Source organism: Corythoichthys intestinalis, chromosome 16 (genome assembly GCF_030265065.1).
Source record: "Corythoichthys intestinalis isolate RoL2023-P3 chromosome 16, ASM3026506v1, whole genome shotgun sequence".
NCBI classification, from domain to species: Eukaryota; Metazoa; Chordata; class Actinopteri; order Syngnathiformes; family Syngnathidae; genus Corythoichthys; species Corythoichthys intestinalis.
Window position 1 is genome coordinate 31,614,324 of NC_080410.1, and position 22,778 is coordinate 31,637,101.

The 22,778-nt window shown below is 41.3% G+C and overlaps 1 protein-coding gene across 1 annotated transcript; it reads right to left on the reverse strand.

Annotated features, from left to right (window-relative positions):
• Positions 1-3,073: 3,073 nt before the first annotated feature.
• armc5 (armadillo repeat containing 5) lies at positions 3,074-21,222 on the reverse strand. Its single transcript, XM_057817520.1, has 7 exons — positions 18,994-21,222; positions 18,876-18,906; positions 18,700-18,810; positions 16,340-17,225; positions 11,183-11,829; positions 8,886-9,018; positions 3,074-4,801 (listed from the first exon to the last, which is right to left on the reverse strand). The coding sequence occupies exons 1-7, from the start codon at positions 19,351-19,353 to the stop codon at positions 3,562-3,564; spliced, it is 3,408 nt and encodes a 1,135-aa protein (XP_057673503.1). The 5' UTR covers positions 19,354-21,222; the 3' UTR covers positions 3,074-3,561.
• Between the last annotated feature and the right edge of the window lie 1,556 nt (positions 21,223-22,778).

A 22,778-nucleotide genomic window follows, 5' to 3' on the forward strand; every position in this document is an offset into this window, starting at 1 on the left:
GGTATTATTGGAGCCACCTAGCATCGCGTTTGCAACGGCGTCTTCCCCACTCCTGCTTTGCTCTCTCGTCTCCGTGAGTCCGTCTGACTTTTTTATTCAACCAACTTAGTAACGCATAGTAACGCACGCCTTTCCCGCCTCAGTAACGGTAACGGCGTTGCCAAGATGAGAAAATTATTTAATTAGATTACTCATTACTGAAAAAAATAGCGCCGTTAGTAACGCCGTTATATTCTAACGCCGTTATTAACAACACTGTTGATGACACTGCGCAAAGTAGACACAGGAACATTCAGGTCTTTGGAGATGGACTTGTAGCCTTGAGATTGCCCATGCTTCCTCACAATTTTGCTTCTCCAGTCTTCAGTTCTGTGAGCATGGAGAAAAGAAGACCAATGTGGTACACACAAGGACACAGGACAGAGGTTGAGTCAACTTTAATCCATTTTACCTGGCTGCAAGTGTAATTTAGTTATTGCCATCACCTGTTAATTACACAATTTAGAGAAGCATCACATGATTTTTTTCAAAGGGTGCCAATACTTTTGCCCGGCCCATTTTTTGGAGTTTTGTGTAAGATCATGATTAATGTTGTTTTTCTATTCTCTTTTGTGTTTTTTTTTTCAGTGCAAGCAAAATCAATGGAGATATTACTACCAAAGTATTTGTAATTGCAATCATTTTCTGGGAGAAATTGAGCATTATCTGACAGAATTGCAGGGGTGCTAATACTTTTGGCCAGCACTGTACATGTTTTTGAAGTTTAAAAAAAAGCCAGACTGTACATGGTTGTTTTTCAGGAAAAAAAAATACTAAAAAAAAGATGTGTTTTTAGGAGAAAAACATCTTTCTATATACGGTGGTTTAATTTTTAAATAGTTTTTAAAGCCTTACTATACATTGTTGTTTTTGAGGGGGGGGCATATTATACGTTTTTTTTTTTTAACAAAAACACCATGCTCTACAGACTTTTTTCCCCCACCAGAAAAAACACCCTTCTTCCTGTGGCCAAGGTGCACCCGCTTACCAAGTTCGATGACCGTGCAACTCAGACTCCTCGTAAAGATGGACGGACAACCACACACACAACTTCCGGTGAATTATAGTGTATTGTTATTGGTCCACGTGGATGGATGAATGAATATCTCAGGCTGCTAGTCTATAGAAATCAAACAAGGACGATTGCTTTACGGTTGTCGTGAATCTTTATAGTTCAGTGGCAAGGAGTTGATATCAGGCAGGTGAAATATCCATTTGCAGCTCCAAATGATTACTATGTACAAAAAAAAAAAAACAAGACATGACCCTGATTGTCCCAGGACTTCCAGCAAATCCGCTTGAAACGTAGGTAACGGAAACGAACATTATGTCTATTTTGAAAATCAAACACAAAATCAAAGGTACGGTATACTAGCATAATCAATTATGAGTCAGAACTCATAGTATCCCAAAAAATGTACTCTTTTTACTGCCCATCACTCAAGTTTCAGATGCAAATAACGCTAAAAAAATGGCAAATGGTAAGTCATTTTAGACTAAAAGAAATTGTCGCAAAATCAGCAACACTCAATACATTAACCAAAAAACGTCTCGCAAATTTGGTGAATCCATTGTAATCATTCGTAAATACAGTGTTTTCATGAAAGTCACAAACAAGTACATCCACCATATTGCCAAAATGATTCATGAATAAACTCTCACCCCAGAAAGGCTCACTCCAATTCTTGCATTCTAACTCATGGGCTGCTCTTGACGCTAATACATTTGGGTTAATGGAATGATTTGTGAATAAACTCTCACCTCAAAAAAGATGCAAACATTATAGTGAACCTATTTCATTGGCTGCCATCATCGGTGCTAGAAGTCCATTCCATATGACTGCGATGAATTAATAGTAAATATGATTTGAAATGTTTTTAATTTTAAAAGTATGTGGTGACCCTTCACTATACATTCATAATTCACCCGTGGAACTTATGTGGGAAATGTTGTGTTCCGGGGGGGAACTATTTAGCCGTGTACGTTTCCGGCCCGAGAGACTACAGAGTCACGAGAAAGTCGCGAGCGGCCGAACAGGGCAACACGAACTTTACTCACCAAGCTACGAGACTCAACAACATCATCCGCTACACTGGTGACCCCGACGTGATCCAGTGTAGCGGATGATGTTGAGTCTCGTAGCTCGCGGTTCCGGCACGAGAGACTACAGAGTCACGATAAAGTCACGAGCGGCCGAACAGGGCAACACGAACTTTACTCAGCGAGCTACGAGACTCCTCCTCCTCCAGACCTGCGGTATGAACTTAGCTTCGGAGAATTACATGTATATTTAGAACAAGCACATAGATTTTCCTTATATTCATGTGTTTACTCGCTTAATGTGAAGGAACAATCCAGAAATCATGGATGGGCAACAAGCAGTGTTGCAGTGCATTTAGATAAAATAATACTCACAGCTCTATCTTCTTTATCCTCTGTAAAACACAAATATATTACGGCAGCTTTCTAAGGAGATTTGACTGGTTCCATGTAGAGTATTTCAATTTGTATTTATCGTACAGCCTTCAGGTGACCAGGCTCGCACACCAGAAGCAGCAGCGCAATGCCTTCTGAATTATGCAAACAAAATGGAATCTTGACATTTTAATGAATAATATTATTGAATGTTTTTATTAAATAACGCACATTACAAAAATTGGAGCGGACAGCCTCAAAATGGAATTTTGTTTAATTTCAATAGAAAACGAAGACTTGAGATATTGAGATAATTTTTGAGTAACGAGCATGTTCTTAGAGCAAAGAAAAATCGTATCTCAATGCATCACTATATGGTACTGTAATGTTTTTATCGTGGGATTTTTATAGCATGTACGATTGCACATGAATGAGTGACTTTGTCTTTTCCAGGGACAAAAAGGATGATAAAGATGAGAATGTATGTTACATTTAAGTATTAATAACAATAAAATTATTAAATAACATCATCCGCTACAATGGATCACGTCGGGGTCACCAGTGTAGCGGATGATGTTGTTGAGTCTCATAGCTCGCTGAGTAAAATTCGTGTTGCCCTGTTCGGCCGCTCGTGACTTTCTCGTGACTCTGTAGTCTCTCGTGCCGGAAACGCACACGGCTAAATATTTCTAAAATTATATTGCTAAAATTTCCCACATAAGTTCCACGGGTGAATTATGAACATATAATGAAGGGTCACCACAAGTATAAATATTTTTTTAGTTTTTAATTTAAAAAAATGGGGGCAAAACCTTTCTACCACTATAAGTATATATATATATATTTCATACATCAAGTGCCTCCTAGTTCAAATGGATTAGAAGTCAATTGCCGTTAATGGCGGCCAATGAGTTAAAAGTGAGTTGAGGGGATTCATTTAGAACAAAAATAGTGCTTTACCGCCAACTTGTTTTACGAATTTACGCTAAGACCTAAATCAAAATAAGGGCTGTTAAAGAGTAAGTCCATTTTTTGGGCACCCCAAGTCCATCCGTATGAAAACAAAAAAATAAGAGCGCAATCCAAACATGCATAAGCTTGATTTCTTCAATTTAGAGCATCTGCCACCAGACTTAGAAGATCCTGCTTGAGCGTGTCGACGCAGTCTGCTTGCCCCGCCACCTCTCGCAGACATTGGGCGGCCTCGCGGGGCGAAAAGGGCGAGCGCCGCCCTGCGTCCCGCCCTCCTAGCAACAGAGCCAGGCAGGCCCGACGCAGCGCCGGGTAGCTGTAGCGCTGCGCGAAGCCGTACATCTGCGGCAAGAGGACGGCGACCGCCCCTCCCGCGCCTCCTTCCGCTTCTTCCTCCGGTAGTGCTTCTTTGAGGAGCTGAGCCGAGCTTTTCAACACTGATTTCTCGTTTTCCGGGAGGGACTTAAAACTTTTAACTTTGTAAATAGTATCTGCTTTCTCTTTTTTGTGAGTGAAAGTGCTGGTTTCCACATTTTTCTCTAACAAAGTCTCCAGTTGAGGTTGTACGCAGGTCAGATCCAGCTCGGACGTCCTGCTAGCAAGGTGTTCTTCTACGGTATCCCGGTCACCTCCCGCAGGGGGCGCTGTCACGCGATCCATTTTGGGCGTCGTTACGATGGTTTCGGAAAGCAGTCGAGCCACACAGCGCTCCTCCAGCTCTACTTTAAGTTCCGTGGCAAGGAATCTGCACGCTCCAGTCATGGTGGCGCCTAACGGAGAATCTTGGAAGCTGGGCTCCTCCGACCGGCAGGATACGAAGCCAAGAGAGTCCAAAAACTGGCATTTTTCTGTCTGGTTGGGCGCCACCAGCCGGCATCCGTGGAGGTAGTGAAGCACAGGCACCAACATGCCTTCAGTCACATCTTTAATCCGGATGGCTCCTTCGGAATTCGCCTCGCCGAAAGCGCCGTTCAGCAAAGCCCGGAAGTACTCCGAGCCTGTCCCGGCCAAAGCGTCTCTGTTGGCGGGGATCTCCACCCCGTCGTCCAGGAGCAGCAGGAGGTCAAAGTCGGACGTGGCGTACGGGCAGATGTCGGCGTGGCGGGGCTTTTTACATGGAGGCGGGGCAGCTCGGTCAGCGCCTCCAAGTTGAATCGCGCGTCCGAGGTCGGGCTTGATGCTCGACACAAGCGGGGACAAGCAGCCCATCAGGAGGCAGAAGTAGAGCGAGTGGTCCGCGGAGTCGGGCCAGGCGGAAAGCAGACGTTTACATTCCGGAGTGTGGGAGTCTGCATCGTCGCGGCAACTCAGCGGCTGCAGGGCCAAGAGAAAGCTGCCTGATTCTATGAGGAGTTTCCGCAACAGAAGTTTGTTGCTGTCAAGGAAAAAGAAAATGGCTGTTTTAGCTTTACAAAGGAGGATGCTAAAGGTGCACCGATCGATTAGTTCAGCGGTTGGGAAGCTATGTCTCGCAAACCATATCTGGCTCTTTACCCATACGTTATTTTAAATGTGGAACCTGCCGGCTCACTTGACATGAACAAGCTGTGATGAGCTAATGGTGCATTCACACATTGAGCTTTGACACTGCAAACGTGCATCAAAATAATATGCTTAAACTCCGTGCCCGTCGGCAGATTGCGCGGAGAATCAGACCCAGCCAAGGATTGCCTGCTTCGAAGACTTTATAGAACACAAGATACAGTGGGGCAAATAAGTATTTAGTCAACCACTAATTGTGCAAGTTCTCCCACTTGAAAATATTAGAGGCCAACATGGGTAAACCTCAACCATGAGAGACAGAATGTGGAAAAAAAATACAGAAAATCACATTGTTTGATTTTTAAAGAGTTTATTTCCAAATTAGAGTGGAAAATAAGTATTTGGTCACCAACAAGTAAGCAAGATTTCTGGCTGTCAAAGAGGTCTAACATCTTCTAACGAGGCCTAACGAGGCTCCGCTCGTTACCTGTATTAATGGCACCTGTTTTAACTCATTATCGGTATAAAAGACACAGGTCCACAACCTCAGTCAGTCACACTCCAAACTCCACTATGGCCAAGACCAAAAAGCTGTCGAAGGACACCAGAGACAAAACTGTAGACCTGCACCAGGCTGGGAAGACTGAATCTGCAATAGGTAAAACACTTGGTGTAAAGAAATCAAGTGTGGGAGCAATTATTATAATATGGAAGACATACAAGACCACTGATAAGCTCCCTCGATCCGGGGCTCCATGCAAGATCTCACCCCGTGGCGTCAAAATGATAACAAGAACGGTGAGCAAAAATCCCAGAACCACACGGGGGGACCAAGTGAATGACCTACTGAGAGCTGGGACCACAGTAACAAAGGCTACTATCAGTAACACAATGCGCCGCCAGGGACTCAAATCGTGCACTGCCAGACGTGTCCCCCTGCTGAAGCCAGTACACATCCAGGCCCGTCTGCGGTTCGCTAGAGAGCACTTGGATGATCCAGAAGAGGACTGGGAGAATGTGTTATGGTCAGATGAAACCAAAATAGAACTTTTTGGTACAAACACAGGGTTTCGTGTTTGGAGGAGAAAGAATACTGAATTGCATCCAAAGAACACCATACCCACTGTAAAGCATGGGGGTGGAAACATCATGCTTTGAGGCTGTAATTCTGCTAAGGGACCAATGAATGGGGCCATGTATCGAGAGATTTTGAGTGAAAATCTCCTTCCATCAGCTAGGGCATTGAAGATAAGACGTGGCTGGATCTTTCAGCATGACAATGATCCCAAACACACAGCCAGGGCAACAAAGGAACATTTCAAGGTCCTGGTGTGGCCTAGCCAGTCTCCAGGTCTCAACCCCATAGAAAATCTGTGGAGGGAGTTGAAAGTCCGTGTTGCCCAACGACAGCCCCAAAACATCACTGCTCTAGAGGAGATCTGCATGGAGGAATAGGCCAAAATACTAGCAACAGTGTGTGAAAAGCTTGTGAAGAGTTACAGAAAACGTTTGGCCTCCGTTATTGCCAACAAAGGGTACATAACAAAGTATTGAGATGAACTTTTGGTATTGACCAAATACTTATTTTCCACCATGATTTGCAAATAAATTCTTTAAAAATCAAACAGTGTGATTTTGTTTTTTTTCCCCACATTCTGTCTCTCATGGCTGAGGTTTACCCATGTTGACAATTCCAGGCCTCTCTAATATTTTCAAGTGGGAGAACTTGCACAATTAGTGGTTGACTAAATACTTATTTGCCCCACTGTACATATATACATACATATAAACACACTGTATGCCTCTCGAGCGTGAATGATACTTTCACGATCCTGAGAATGTTTACGATTGTGGGAGGAAGTGGAATTTGTATTGGCACTCCATATTGTCACTGTGCAGTGATTGTTTTGCGGCCGCTAGATGGCCTCATTACTGTATCTTTCCTTTGAGAGTGTATTGGGTCAAACAATACCGGTTGTTTAGTGAATGCTCACATCTGGCTCATATTCAGACTTATTAGAATTATTTTTAACTGTTTTACAATAAAGCAAGATAGATTAGAATATTAAAGATGCATGCTGTTATTTACCGTATTAAAAAATGAATAAAATTTGATCGGCAACTGGGAGGTTGAGAATGATCATTTGTTCAAAATGGATTGGACATTTCCCACCATCAATGCCATTGAAAGACGATCATTTACAACCAGTCCTCCCAATTTAAATTAATTGGATGACAGTTATCCAACATACGTGTATAGCTCTGTATGGTCATGGTTATTACAACCCCTAGCAAAAAGTATGGAATCACCAGTCTCAGACGAGCTCTTACGCAGACATTTTATTATGTAGAACAAACTGAGATAAAAAGCTTGAAAAAATAATGAATTAGTTAAAAAGTGCAACTCTTTAGCATTCAGAAACACTAAATGAAATGAATAAAAAACATTGTGGTGGTCAGTAAATGTTACTTTTATAGAGCAAGTACAGGGAAATAAATATAGAATCACTCCATTCTGAGGAAAAATATATGGAATCATTAGAAACAAACAAAGAAATAACAATCAAAACACATCTCTAGTATTTACAGTGTAGTTGCACCACCTCTGGCTTTTATGACAGCTTGCAGTCTCTGAAGCATGCACTTGATGAGTATTCGTCATCAATTTGTTGCCAACTCTCTTTGATTGCAGTTGCCAGATCAACCTTGCAGGTCGGAGCCTTGCTGTGGACCGTTTTTTTTCAATTTCCACCACAGGTTTTCAATAGGGTTGAGAACTGGGTTATTTGCAGGCCATGACATTGACTGGATGAGTCTTTCTCCAAGGAATGCTTTAGCTCTGTAGCATGATGTATTGTCATCTTGGAAAATGACATATTTTCAATTGAAGGGATAAGAAAGCTGTCTAAAATTTCAATGTACACTTGTACATTTATTAAAGATTTAACCACAGCAATCTCCTCAGTGCCTTTGCCTGACATGCAGCCCCATATCATCAAGGACTGAGAGAATTTTGATATTTTCTTCAGGCAGTCATCTTTGTAAATCTCACTGGAACGGCACCAAACCCAAAGTTCCAGCATCATCACCTTGTCCAATGCAGATTCTCGACTCATCACTGAAAATAACCTTCATCCAGTCATTCACAGTCCATGATTGCCACTCCTTAGCCCATTGCAGTCTTGTTCTTTTCTGTTTAAGTGTCAATGATGGTTTCCTTTTAGCTTTCTTGTATGAAAATCCCATTTCCTTTAGGCGATTTTAGACAGTTCTGTCACATACCTTGACTCCAGCTTGACTCCTCTGTTTTCAAGACATATGGCCTTTAGTTGTTTGTCGTGACGCTTGGATGTCTTCCTCGGTCTACCAGTACGCTTAACTTTAACCACCTTGCCATGCTGTTTGTACTTGGTCCAGATTTTTGATACAACTGACTGAACAGCCCACATCTTCGGCAACCATACGTGTAGCGTTACCTTCTTCAAGAAGTTTGATAATCTTCTCCTTGGTCTCAAGAAACATCTCTCTTGTTAGAGCCATGATTCTTGTGAATCCATTTGGTCCAGCAGCCCTCCAAGGTGTGATAACTGCACTGCTTTTAACTGCTGACTAACGAGCAGATCTAATATGAGGCAGGGGCCCAATTAAGGAAAGGAAATAGACTGCGTGTGTCTTTATTTTCTCCTCAAAATGGAGCGATTCCATATTTTTTTCTTCAGAATGGAGTGATTCTATATTTCCCCGCACTTGCTCTATAAAAGTAACATTTACTGACCACCACAATGTTTTTTTTTTTTCATTTCTTTTAGTGTTTCTGAATGCCAAGGAGTTGCACTTTTGAACTAATTCATTATTTTTTCAAGCTTTTTATCAGAGTTTGTTCTACATAATAAAATGTCTGAGGGAGTGCTTGTCCGAGACTGGTGTTTCCATACTTTTTGCTAGGGGTTGTAATCACAGCAGGGAACAGAACTGACCTGCTGATCAAAGGCAGGGAGAGCGCGCAGTTGACTCGGTCCGCCTCAGAGCCCGAAAGCATGACGTGCGTTACGATCCCCGCGCCGAACGACGACTCGCACTGGATGTGTAGATTGTTGAGGAGAGTCACACCTGCACAAAAAGGCCACCACACTTCGTATTTGAATACTGCAATGCTGCCCAAATAAACAACATTGAGGTATGAGGGCTCTACTCATTGGCTGCCATTGACAGTGACAGACGTCCAATATATTTTGACTGGGAGGGGATCGCTGCAAGAGCAGTCAAAACGGATTGGATATTCTCCCATTTATGTATTTTAAACAAGAAAGAAAACATTCAATCTTATGTAAACGTTTTTTTTTTTTAAATACATTTATACTAAATTACAGAAGATTTCAAACAAAAAATACATTTAAATTTTTAAAGTTATAAACAAAAAAGGAAACAAAAGTTTTTAAAAAATATATTTTCAAAAAAAATAAACGTATTGAAAAACTAAAAAGCCACTTTTTAAATCTTTAAAATGTTAAAAATAAAAAATTTTAACTAATACAAATAGAAAAAAAACAACAGTTATTACAGTGGGGCAAGTAAGTATTTAGTCAACCACCAATTGTGCAAGTTCTCCTACTTGAAAACATTAGACAGGCCTGTAATTGTCAACATGAGTAAACCTCAACCGTGAGAGACAGAATGTGAAAAAAAACCCAGAAAATCACATTATTTGATTTTTAAAATTTTTATTTCCAAATTAGAGTGGAAAATAATATTTGGTAACCTACAAACAAGCAAGATTTCTGGCTGTCAAAGAGGTCTAACTTCTTCTAACGAGGTCTAACGAGGCTCCACCTGTATTAATGGCACCTGTTTTAACTCATTATCGGTATAAAAGACACCTGTCCACAAACTCAGTCACACTCCAAACTCCACTATGGCCAAGACCAAAGAGCTGTCAAAGGACACCAGAGACAAAATTGTAGACCTGCACCAGGCTGGGAAGACTGAATCTGCAATAGGTAAAACGCTTGGTGTAAAGAAATCAACTGTGGGAGCAATTATTAGAAAATGGACAACATACAAGACCACTGATAATTTCCATGCAAGATCTCTCCCCGTGGCGTCAAAATGATAACAAGAACGGTGAGCAAAAATCCCAGAACCACACGGAGGGACCTAGTGAATGACCTACAGAGAGCTGGGACCACAGTAACAAAGGCTACTATCAGTAACACAATGCGCCGCCAGGGACTCAAATCCTGCACTGCCAGACGCGTCCCCCTGCTGAAGCCAGTACACGTCCGTCTGCGGTTCGCTAGAGAGCATTTGGATGATCCAGAAGAGGACTGGCAGAATGTGTTATGGTCATATGAAACCAAAATAGAACTTTTTGGTAGAAACACAGGTTCTCTTGTTTGGAGGAGAAAGAATACTGAATTGCATCCGAAGAACACCATACCCACTGTGAATCATGGGGGGGAAACATCATGCTCTGGGGCTGTTTTTCTGCAAAGGGTCCAGGACGACTGATCTGTGTAAAGGAAAGAATGAATGGGGCCATGTATCAAGAGATTTTAAGTGAAAATCTCCTTCCATCAGCTAGGGCATTGAAGATGAGACGTGGCTGGGTCTTTCAGCATGACAATGATCCCGACCACACAGCCAGGGCAACAAAGGAGTGGCTTCATAAGAAGCATTTTAAGGTCCTGGAGTGGCCTCGCCAATCTCCAGATCTCAACCCCATAGAAAATCTGTGGAGGGAGTTGAAAGTCCGTGTTGCCCAACGACAGCCCCAAAACATCACTGCTCTAGAGATCTGCATGGAGGAATGGGCCAAAATACCAGCAACAGTGTGTGAAAAGCTTGTGAAGAGTTACAGAAAACGTTTGGCTTCCGTTATTGCCAACAAAGGGTACATAACAAAGTATTGAGATGAACTTTTGGTATTGACCAAATATTTTTTTTCCACCATGATTTGCAAATAAATTCTTTAAAAATCAAACAATGTGATTTTCTGGGGTTTTTTTCTCCACATTCTGTCTCTCATGGTTGAGGTTTACCCATGTTGACTTAACAGTAAATAAAGTACCATGATTTATTCATGAAGCAATTAGTCCAATCATTGCAAAAATAATCTGTGCTTAATCGTTTATAGCAGCCTTCATATGTATTATTGCTGTCAAAGTTAAAACCATAAGTTGAAATTCCTGAGCTAAAGCCTTAAGTTTGAAGGGCGCTAGTACTGTATGGACACTCCAAAACTTTCATATTCTCCTGAAACTCTCTCTAGTCTTACCGAGCTGTTTGACCTTGGTTCTGACTCGATCTTGTTGCCGCCCGACCCCGTCGTCGCTCTGGCAGAGTTTGTGGTGAATGAGGGCCACGGCACCGGTGCGGACCAGCGCCCGGAGGCAGCCTGGGTTGCAGCTGAGCCGGCATAGCAGGCGGAAGCAGCGCCCGCTGGGGTCCCGGTGCTGGCCCAGATAGCGTAGCAGTCCCGACACGGTACCTGAAGTGAGCAGGGCGGGGCTGGGTTCCGCAGCGTGGGAGAAGCGCGACAGCAGCAGCAGGACGGGCGACTCGGGCGTCCAGGGTTCAGGGTGGTACGGATGCCGGTAAGCGAATGGCCGCGGCGCCAACGGAGGCGCGTCGACGGTGAGCTCGGCCGACGAGGAAATTGCCCCTGGTGTCCGTTGCCGCCTCCTGTGTGGTGACGAGAACTTGGAGGTCGGGGACGCCGCTTTCCATGGCGACGGCGAGGAACTGAGAGCTTCTTTCTTTGAGGTAGCGGCGTTGAGAGGAGAGCGCGGTTTTAACGGAGTGAGGCAGTCTGGTTTGGGTGAGCTTTGAGCAGGGGACGACGCCCAGTCCCCGTCGGCGCTGTTGGAGGAATCCAGTAAGTCCTCTTCACTGGAGATCATACCCTCGGAGAGCAGCCATGACCTGCAATCAACAACAATAATTTTTCATTGCTTTTGTGCTCAAATGGATTGGACATATAGCGCAGTCAATGGCAATGAATGTGTTATAGAAAATATTGTCTTTATTATATTTTATATTTATTTATTTTTTAAATATTTTTTTAATTTAATATTGTGAAGTGAGTTCTTTATTTTATTTTTTTTTAAATGATTCCTTTTATGTTAATTTTTCCATTTTTTGAATTAAAAAAACAAAAAACATAATCAAGTGAATATTCTCTTATTCATTTTAATGTTCACAGGTAGTCCCCGGGTTACGAACGAGTTCCGTTCCTACGCTGGACACATAACCCAAATTTCCACGTAAGTCGCAATTAACCATTTAAATACCCCCTAAATAACCCCTATATCTCAAAAGAACTACCCAAAAACATGTATTATACGTTAGGGCTGGGCGATATGGCCTTAAACATGTATCACGATAAATTGAGCAGATTTATCTCGATAACGATAAATGCCGATAAATTCGCCCAAGCGGACTGTTATATAATTTGAAAATCTGAATCAATGCATGAAATACAGATTAACTATTTCTTGTTGATTTATTTACCAGCATTCAATTTGATATACTTTATTTAACAATTGTACATGCAGTCTAAACATTAAGTTTATAAAAATGTATTGTAAGCAATAAGAATTCAAGTATGAGCATTTATAACAGCGTGTATGACTTGAACAATGTACATTGTCAAAATCAATATGCCTGTCCAAACATGTAATTGTAACACAAATGACTTGCAGCTTGAACAGTACACTTCAAAAAGACAACTTATTGTTAATGGCTGCTGTGACATAATTATTAAATACAAGTGTTTACTTTATGGTTTAAGGGTTTTTTTCCCCCCCAGTGCATTTTTTAATAAATGCACGCACAATAAAAATAGCTGGGGCCATTTCTCGGTCATTATAAGTTTTGCCGTTGGATTGTACTTTATGCTGAATGCTTTACCATCACAAAAGCTATCAGAGGAATCACACACAGACAGATACAAAATAACGCCACATAGTAATTGCTAGATGCAGTCCGTGCCCAATCCACTCATTAAGTTCAGCCGTTTCGACAATGTTAGAGCCGCTATCCGACTCCATAACGTTCATTTGTAGCGTTAGCCGCTAGCTAGCGTTAGCCTCGCTACCAGTAGAAAGCACTGAAAGCACCATCTCCGGAAATCGTGAGAACAAAGGAGGACAGCGGGTGAAAGCCCGTCTGGATGCCACCAAGAGTCTACTAAATGTCGGTTGAAAGTTTGGTGAACCTCCCTTAAGCCACACTCCATCACGTTTTGCTTGTAGCGTTAGCTGCTAGCGTTAGCTTACCGGGCTTTTGTTTGATTGGCTTCCTGATGATCACGTGACTCCCTACGTAAGCACATTCACTGCTTTCTTAAAGGGGAATGAACATAGACGAACAACACAGAATCAAAGGGGGATGAAAAGACTATATTTTCTTGTTTTATTAATTTACCGAATTTACCGACATGGTCAAAATTACGTCGGTCATCGTTAAGAATTTCGGTGACGGTAAATTTTCGGTTTACCGCCCTGCTCTATTATACGTCACTGTGCCGTCCTCGCCAAGACTTTGCCGCAAAATCCTAGCTAGACAACGATCTAAGCTCCAAAGTGAAGATGTTAGATGTCCGTGTGGTTTGCTGACTTTATTCAGCTTCTCATGACATCAACACTTGCAGATGAAAACTAAAATAAAAATGAAATTAAATGAGTTTCATCTTCAATAACAGCACTTCAAATTTGTGTTTATAACTAGCTGCTGATACAGCAATCACAATACACACAAATGATTAGCATGTATCAGTTAGCGTCCGCGCATCATCAAAAACAATCACATAAACTCGCCCCAAGTATTCGACCACAATTGAAAACGCACAATAAACAGTACAAAAGCTGTTGTATAGGGGTGTTGCATCTGTGGATGCTTCACAAGCAACAAATGTGCGTGCAGGCTTTCTTTCCCCTCTCTCTCTCTCACTCACTCGACTGCGCAACTTCCTCGTGTGTGTGCGTGCGCTCTTCTTCGACATCCACTCTTACTCGCATGTGGAAGTACTAGCTGCTCTATGCGTCCTGCGCCAAAATAAAAGCAAGCCTGACAAAACAAAAGTCAACATAAAAAAAAAAAGAAAAAAAAGACTGGAGACAAAATAACGGACGAAACTGGCGTCATAAAGTCGAAATCGTCCAAGTCTGGTACATCGTAACCTGGGGACTGCTTGTATTAAATTGATTGATTTTTCAATAAAAATGTATCTTTTAAAAAAAATGTTTTTAATTAATTTAATTAAAAATACACATTAAAAAAACCCTCACCCTAAATTAAAAGCATAACTATTCTTTTTATGTACATTAAATGGTTTGACATTTCTAATGTTTTAAATTTTTGTTTAAGTGTCCAGTGACCAGTGGTCTCCAACAACAAGTCCAATCAGTTGATTACAATCAGGTGCTGCTTGTTTTAGCAGAAACCTCATTGGTTCAGCTATCTGTGTTGGATCGGCAGGAACAAAAACCACGACCCACAGCGGGCCCTTGAGGACCGGGTTGGAGACCACTGATATAAGCAGCAAACAATGAGCTCAATATATGAACTGATTAGTTGACTAATTGCAAAATTAACTGGTGATTAGTTGACTGTTAAAATAATCGTTTGTGGCAGCCATATTTGATTAGTAAAACAGCCATTCTTGAATCGGCTTAAAAAAATGTTTGTGAATAATGAATATGGTATGTGAGCCTTTGGACTAAAATTGTTTTACATTTCAAAAAATATATATTTGGTGGAAAACACAGACAAGACTGAAAATGCAGTTTCTGCTCTTGCATCCCTCTTTAAAATAAACTGCTGTATTTTAAGCCAAAATAACTGTTGTGTTTGATAGAACACTATGTCTATAGACTGCCATAGCAGATTCATAGTGCATTAAGCCCCCGAACTATTTTCAATTCGTCCGTTTTACCCTGGAGGCCATCGTTTACAGACGTCGCGCAACCGCTTTTAATTAAACCCAGCCATAAAAAAAGGTAGTTAATTATTTATTATTCAAAATGTTATTTTTAGATCACAATCATTAATTGATGTCTAATATTTAGTTTTAAAACAAAAAAGAAAACGCTTCAAAAAATTATTCACTCGCATATTTCAAACTTTTACACAAATGACGTCACAATGAAGAAAATGGTGTCTGTAAATAAGTCACGGATATCTACCTCATAACTATCGCTTAATTGTATTTTTTTTTTTTGTTAACTGTTGCATTTTCTCCGATATGTTAGATGATAAATAAACGATCCAAACAAAGAAAATGGAAAAAAAAAAAAAAAAAGTTTAAAAGGGTAAATATATGAAATACAAAATCTCAACCACTCCTTGATGACCACTCCGCGATTTCTGCATCGCGCCCCTTGTTATATTACCATGTTTCAACCATAAATCCCCCAAAAATCCACCCGCGGCCATTCACAGCTGTGTCTTGACACTTGGTGATACATGCTACAAGTAGTTTTTGGATCGAAACAAGAGTACGCGATAATTTCTCATTAAAATCATGGAGTCTTTAATTGTGCTCTTTCATGCTTTCACCTCAAGTTAGGGTTTCGCTGTTTAAATTTTTTTTTTAATGCCCTCCTGTTCAAAATTTTTCTTCCCCGAGAAAATTCAGATTTTAAGCTTTCCAATGATGTATCACACATGCATATCGGACAATTTTGAAATCTGGCCAAACTGGGGGTCTCAGAGCGGAACTTCAAGTCACCTGAGTGTTTTCCACCATATTTATACAGATTGTAAATATTCCCTGGCTTGTCTAATATAAACAGCAAACACGGTGCTTTAAATATGAACCGACTAGTCGACAATACTGTATAAATTGTCTTTGGAAGCCACTTTTCATTTGTAAAATGTAAAAGAGTCATTCTAAAAATAAATAGTTGTACAGTAATGCCTTGTTTTTCATGGTTAATGGGGACCAGAACCCGCCACGATTAGTGGAAAAACAGAGAAGTAGCGATTTTTTTTTTTTTTTTTTTGTGTGTGTTCAATGTATTTATTCAGATTTATTTTATTTGTATTTAAGTATTTATTAAATGCTTCATTGAGTGAGGCCACTCAAATCCGCTCAAGCTGCTCACTTACACACAGTGAGTTGCCACAGCAACTTTATAACAAGCTAAATGATGATTGACGCATATGGCGCTTTGAAGTTTCGGCTTCCAAGCATCTCTGCCAAGATCAAATTTTCACGTCTATCAATCATTGTTAACTTTAATAAGCAACTACAGTGCACTGCCAGACCAAGAAAAGCAGCAGGAGGGAGAGGGAGACTACATGATTGGATTGGGACAGTTCATCTGCATTAATTTATTTATTCTTTAATTGAAAAAAAAAAAAAAAACGCGACGGACTGAGGGCACAAAGTTTGAAGCGCGAAGTAGCGAGGGATCACTGTATATGGTACCTGAGTCTAAGGAAGCTGGAGGATCCTTGTTCTTTTCCACCCTCATCCTTCTTGCAGTCCTCGAAAGGTGCAAAGTCAAAGGAGTCCAAGCAGGACGGCGACAGCGACTCGCTTTGAGCGGATGCCGAAGAAGCGCCCCCGCCAGCCTCCGCCTCAGTCTTGTCGCCGACGGTGAGCGCCTCCAACCGAGCCACCAGCAGGGGCACCAGCCCCAAGTCCTGCAGCTGCTCCACGGCCGACTCGTCGAAGACAAAGTCCACGCACGCCAGGATGGCAAGCCGCGCCAGGGGGTGACTTGGGTGCGCTGCTAGAAAGCCCACCAGAACCTCCAGCCCGCCGCTCTCCTTCACCTTTGCGCGGTTGACCGCCTCCTTGCAGCACAGACACAGCGCCCTGAAGAAGACCCCCGATTTGTGGGGGTCTTTTTTGGCCTCCGCCGTGAACTTGGGGATCACCCCGAGGGAGCCCACCAAGGGGCGCAGGCATCCCTGTGAGCACAAGTTGGCGAGGGTCTTCAGCGCCAGCTCTTCGAACGGCTTCCCGGCCTCTCCCGAGGCCATGATGCCCAGCTGGGCCAAGACCCCCGAGCGGGACGCCTCCCGGGCGCATTCGGGGCCACAGCTTCGGGTGAGCTCGTGGAGAGTCTTCAGGGCCGCCCGCCGCAATCCTTGTGGGAACTCCGTGGCGACGAAGGGAGCGACGGCGGACAGGGCGCCTTGGGTGAGCAGAGATAGGCGGTTGGCCGGCGCGTCCGACAGGTAGAGGAGGGCCCGCGAGGCCGACTGGGCGCACTCCAGCTTGGGGCAGGCATCTATTGGCGGCGTTGAGGTGGGTGAGGACGGTGTGGATGGCAGTGACATGCACAGGAGGAGTAGAGGAACACCGCCTGAACAGGAACAAGGTGTATACAGTCTAGTGTAGTGCTGCAATGATTACTCAATTAACTCGAGTAATTTGATTAGAAAAAAGCAAATCAAATGTTGTCGCTTCGAGGATTCGTTTTATTACAGTGGCGTTGTAATGGTTTGTTTTGAAAGTGTTTGCATGCATTTTTATTCAATCGGGTGGATACACTGCCCTGTAGTGGTAACAGTTAATATGACATAACTCATCTAACATGGCTGGTGCTTCCTGTAAAGTCCAACACAAGGTTAATGCTCTTATGAAAGTGCAATCTTAGCAAGCCTTGGTTTTACATCTCCTAAATTTTAATTGCCCAAATCCGATTACTAAATTATTCAAACTAATTGATAGATGAATCGATTACTTAAATATTCGATAGCTGCAACCCTAGTCTAGTGCTGCCACAAACCATTGTTTTGACACTCAACGAATTACAAACTTTTATAGCCAGTTGCTATATAAATCACACTATTTACTGTTTGTATTACTGCATTTTTTTCTTTTTTGCTTAAAAAACAATTACAACTTTAAAAGCAATTTAAATACGGTAATATTTACAGTTTTCTCTTTTTTTAATTTTTAATTATTGTTTTTTAGGTGATATTTGATCATGTGATTTCATATAACACAAATCAGGGAATATTTTCTGTATTTTTTAGTTGCTTTTTTTTAATTAAAAAATAATTTAAATTTTCGTAGCTTTTTCCTTTTTTTATTTACTACTCTAATTAAATTGAAATTTAAAAAATATAATAAAAAAAGAACATAATTATGTTTTCTATTAACAAAAATGTAATACTTTTAATTAAAACTTTAAAATTAAATTAAGAGAAAAATTACTGGCCCCCCCTTTTTTTTAAATTAGAAAAATCCAAATTAATAAACATTATAAAAAATTAAAACATGGCCATTTTTAAATGAATACAAATATTTACTCTTAAGCTACCAGTACCTCCCAGTCAAAATAGATTGGACATCTAGAACTGTCAACGACAGCCAATGAGTTACGTGATTCACAAAGAGTATTTGGACAATTCTGAGGTCAACAATGTCTCTAAAAACAATTAACTATGAAAATTTGGAGAGACAGCGAGAACCCAAAGTGGTATTTGCCCTGTGGCAAAAAATTTGTGCCATGATGCAACATTTTTTTGCCATGTGGCCAAATTTTTTTGCCACGTGGCAAAATTTTTTTGCCATGTGACAAAATATTTTGACACATGGCAAAAAAATGCCACATGGTAAAAAAAAAAATTCCACATGGCAAAAAACACATTTGGTTTTCGGCCCTTTTTGCCACATGGCAAAAAAAAAAAATGCCACATGGCAAAAAATTTTTGGCACATGGCAAAAACCACTTTTGGTTTTCGGCCCTGCAGAAAATTTGACTAATTTGATAATGGATTAGTTATCAATGAGTGGACTCTTTAGTCCTAATACAGGGAATTTCAACTCACCGGCCGAGTGGATCAGCGCAGAGTTCTCCGAGTCCATGGCGAGATTCCCCAAAGCCCGCGCAGCTCGGTTCTGGATGGTTTCATGGGCCACATTCCTCTTCATCACATCCACTGAGACAGCAAGAACATGTTTTCAACTGGTTTCTTACACGAGAAAAAAAAATCTGAACACTTACCAACAATCTTGATTCCATCAAGCTTGCGGACCTATATTGAAAATGTACAGATTTAACGTTTGAAGGGTTTTTTTTTAATTCTGACATGACCTCGGTGTTATAAGTCTCTCTCTCTCACCGCGATGCGCGTCTCCTGTTCAGTACAGCAGTTGGCCAGGATGCTGAGGGTCAAGTCCAGAGTCTTCCTAGAGCAGCCCGGGTGGCCGAGCAGGTCCAGCAAGGGCCGCAGACCCCCTTGAGTCCGGAAGCGGGTGATGCCGGCCTTGTCGCCTTTAATGTGCTGCGTTCGGATGGCGACCAGTGCGCGCCACTGGGCGAATCGAGACCTCTTGACCAGTTCTACTTCTGAATCAGGTGGCGGTTTGCTCAGGTGGGCCAGGCACCAGGTCAAGGAGGACTCGGGTGCAGATGGAGACCCTTCCCTGTTGGAAGAGGCTCGGCACTGCTTCCGGACACTTTGTATAGGTAAAGCTGTCATGTTTTTTTTGTTTGTTTGTTTGTTTTTAAACCATGTAGCCAGCCTACTGGCTCACTAGTCTTTTAACTTTTCTTTGCAATTTCATTCACAGACACGTTTCCAACAACTGCAGAACACAACTTTGTTTGCTTTAACACCATTTCATTTGTCTATCACGTTCCAACGGTGCCATAATTGAGTTCATTCATACTGTCATTAGAAAATTGAAAAACGCCCGCGTCAGTATAATACTATTTCCGACACGGAAAAGAATACTGTACCACCTGATGCCGCGGTTGCTCATGGGAAATGAAGTCCCGCCCGCTTTCCCTCTGCTCACCGCAAAACAGGCCTATGTCGTGTCGAAGGCCAGCCAATCGTTTTTCCGGCTCCCTGACGCGTGTTTGGCTAATGTAACATATTTTCACACACCGAGTGACGAGGCAAAGCTATGATTACTCGATGCTGCGCCGCAACCGTCCAAAAAGTCCGTGTGACACAAAAACCAATCGCCTGTGTTAGCCGCTAACGCCATCTTTAGCCAAACAAGAAAACAGGGGCGCTCGGGGAAGACAGCGGGAAGAACAGAGGAGGGTTGGCTTGCCTAAATGCTGGGAGTTGTAGTCCAAACTTTACGTCGAGTCGCTTTCTATTGTTTGTTTCCTGTTCCAGAAAACTACTAACCGTGAGGTAGTGCCAGCATAATGCAGCAGGCGGTTTTTGGAGATTGTAGTTTTAATTCGTAAATACACGCGTTTAACATCGAACGTGTGTGGGAAGAGTAAGACTACATTTCCCAACGTGCCGAGTGTTTTGTCGTAAACTCCTGTTCATCAAATGGGAGGAACGAATATTTAGGCGTTGTTAATCTACACGTTTACAACAAATATGGACATTTTAGGAAGTGAACAAGAGGGAAACATTCTGGGAGAAACTGGAGAAACAAAAGCTGCTTGATATTTAAAAAAGGTGACATTTTATTCACAGACGAGGGGAAAAAACACTTCTTCAGTACATAAATTAATACTGTATTGTAATTACTACTATGACTGTGGAATGGCTTAAAATAAAACTGATTTTAATCATTTCCCCTCGGTTTATACGAAAGGCAAATGACATTGATATTTATAATAAGTTTTGCTCTCCCATAAAGATAACATTGACATTTGACTGCTATAGCTATGGGTGAATGAGTTAACAAGTTTCATATAGAGGAAGTCGGACATCCGGGCATTTAATGACGTCACCAGCCACAACAAAGCGTCGCCATATTGACAATGGGGCAAAAGACGAGTCACAAGCAGTTGCTCTGTCGTGCATTGTAATACAAACGCATTTAACTTCCATTTTATTTGCGGTCTTTTTTCCGTCGGAATGACTAAAAGTTGCTGTGTTGCGGGTTGTCACACAAGGAAGAGTTCGGAGCAGCATTTGAAGTTCTTCATTCTTCCACGTGAGAAGAAAAGGAGAAACAAATGGCTGAGAGCAATTAATCGAGGAACAGTAAAAGAAGACGGTTCTGTGGACTATTTTCGCCTGTGGGAACCTAAATCCAAGCACATTTACGTTTGCAGCCGACATTTTATTACTGGTGAGTAAACTTTAATTTTTGCCCCAATTAGCTGCTTGGATTCAATAGTCTAGGCAGTGGTTATTATTACCGTAACCGGCAACTCGCAAAGCGTTATTTTTCTTTTGTAGTGAACTGCTCTGATTAGTCAATCGGTATATTATTGGCCTGGTGGGAATTGGTTATTTTGCAGTGACGTGCTCACGGCTAAATAACGCTTGGAGGCGAATTACCGGTTATGGCAGAAATAATCACTTCGTATATACTATCAATTTTCTCACTTTCACACAGTACATATTCCACGTAAATGATAAAGGTCAACTTACTGGGTGACTTTATGTGGTAGTTGTTTCCGAACTCCACAGCAGGCCAGTCCTTTGTTTATCTAGCTATCAGCTGCGACTTTGTATCGGCAGCTTTGTAAGCCAATAAACGCTAATTTTAAATTGCATCGCCTCCTCGCGTCTGTCGGCAGTGACTCATGATAATAGTAAGACACGTTCAAGACGTTTTTAGGGAAAAAGACTCAAAACACACCTGAAATATATGTATTTCAGACGTTTGTCTATGGAATGTTTAGCTGTGCGTTCCCCCTTCACAAAATGGCGACACGTTGCTAAGCGAGGTGACGTCATCGTGACATCACGCCGACTTCCTCCATACTGCCACCCGACATTCACCCTTTACTGTATTGCCAAATGTTTCACATTTTAAAAAATAATTTCTGGACCTCATCGCAGTAAAAGAAACTTTAAAGCCTTATTGTGGTCAGTCTCAGTTTAGTTGTATTCATTTACCACGACAATTGCATATAATGCTTACTGTATCATTTATTGTACAAATTAGAGAACATATATGCAAATTCAAATTTAATAGATTTTTGTTTCATATTATGTTTAAGGACCACATAAATCTTTCAAATAAAAAAAAAAAACTGAATTTTCTGTTTATTATTTCTGGGCTCAGGCATTATAGGGTATATGTATATATATATATATATATATATATATATATATATATATATATATATATATATATATATATTAATATATATATATATATATTAATATAATAAATATGTTATAAACATGTGAAAATGATTATTTAAGGAGTCCCCCCACCAAAAAATGTCGTTTTTTTCTTTAAAAAAAAAAAAAAAATATATATATATACAGGTACTTTTTTTAAAAAACATGACATGACTAAAGATTGTATTTTTCACACTAAAAATACATTGTTCTCAAAATGACTTTTCTCTTTTATAATATAATAATAGTATAATACCTCCCCCAAAAAAGACTTCAATCCCATAACATTGCAACATTAGTTCTCGTAAAGAATACATCCTTTTTGGAATAATACTTTTTTTTTTTTTTTTTGATGAATATTTACATGGTAAATGGACAGTACTTACAGCATATAGCGCATTTATCTGCATGATTACCATGCCCAAAGCGCTTTACATTAGCACACATTTACCTGTTCACGCACACATTCACACACACCAATCGGGCTACTGCCATGCAAGACGCTGTCAACCCATTGGAGGCAAATCAGGGTTCAGTGCCTCGCGCAAGTGCGCTTCAACAGTGGGCAGTCAAAGCCGGGAATCGAACCGATGACCCTTCGGTCCAAGGACAACTCCAGCTACCAACTGCGCCCCGGCCGCCCGTATATACATCTTGGTTATTTTCCCATGGGTTTTTACTACTTCAACAACAACAAAAGCAAATGCCATTTGCATTGAATACACTAGTGTAAAATGTGGAATTATATACTGTATTTGCATATATTCAATAAAAAGAGCCACCCCAAAACAAATGTATTCACACAATATCTATTCGTCTTAGAAATAAAACTTTATTCTTGGAAAATG

Excerpts from the sequence above, each read along its gene's own strand:
- armc5 (XM_057817520.1), bottom strand. The coding sequence starts at position 19,353 with ATGACAGCTTTACCTATACAAAGTGTCCGGAAGCAGTGCCGAGCCTCT. Across the intron at positions 18,811-18,875 it reads TGATGGAATCAAGATTGTTG|TGGATGTGATGAAGAGGAAT; the intron begins GTAAGTGTTCAG and ends TTGCTGTCTCAG. Across the intron at positions 4,802-8,885 it reads TCCCTGCCTTTGATCAGCAG|CAACAAACTTCTGTTGCGGA; the intron begins GTCAGTTCTGTT and ends TTTCCTTGACAG.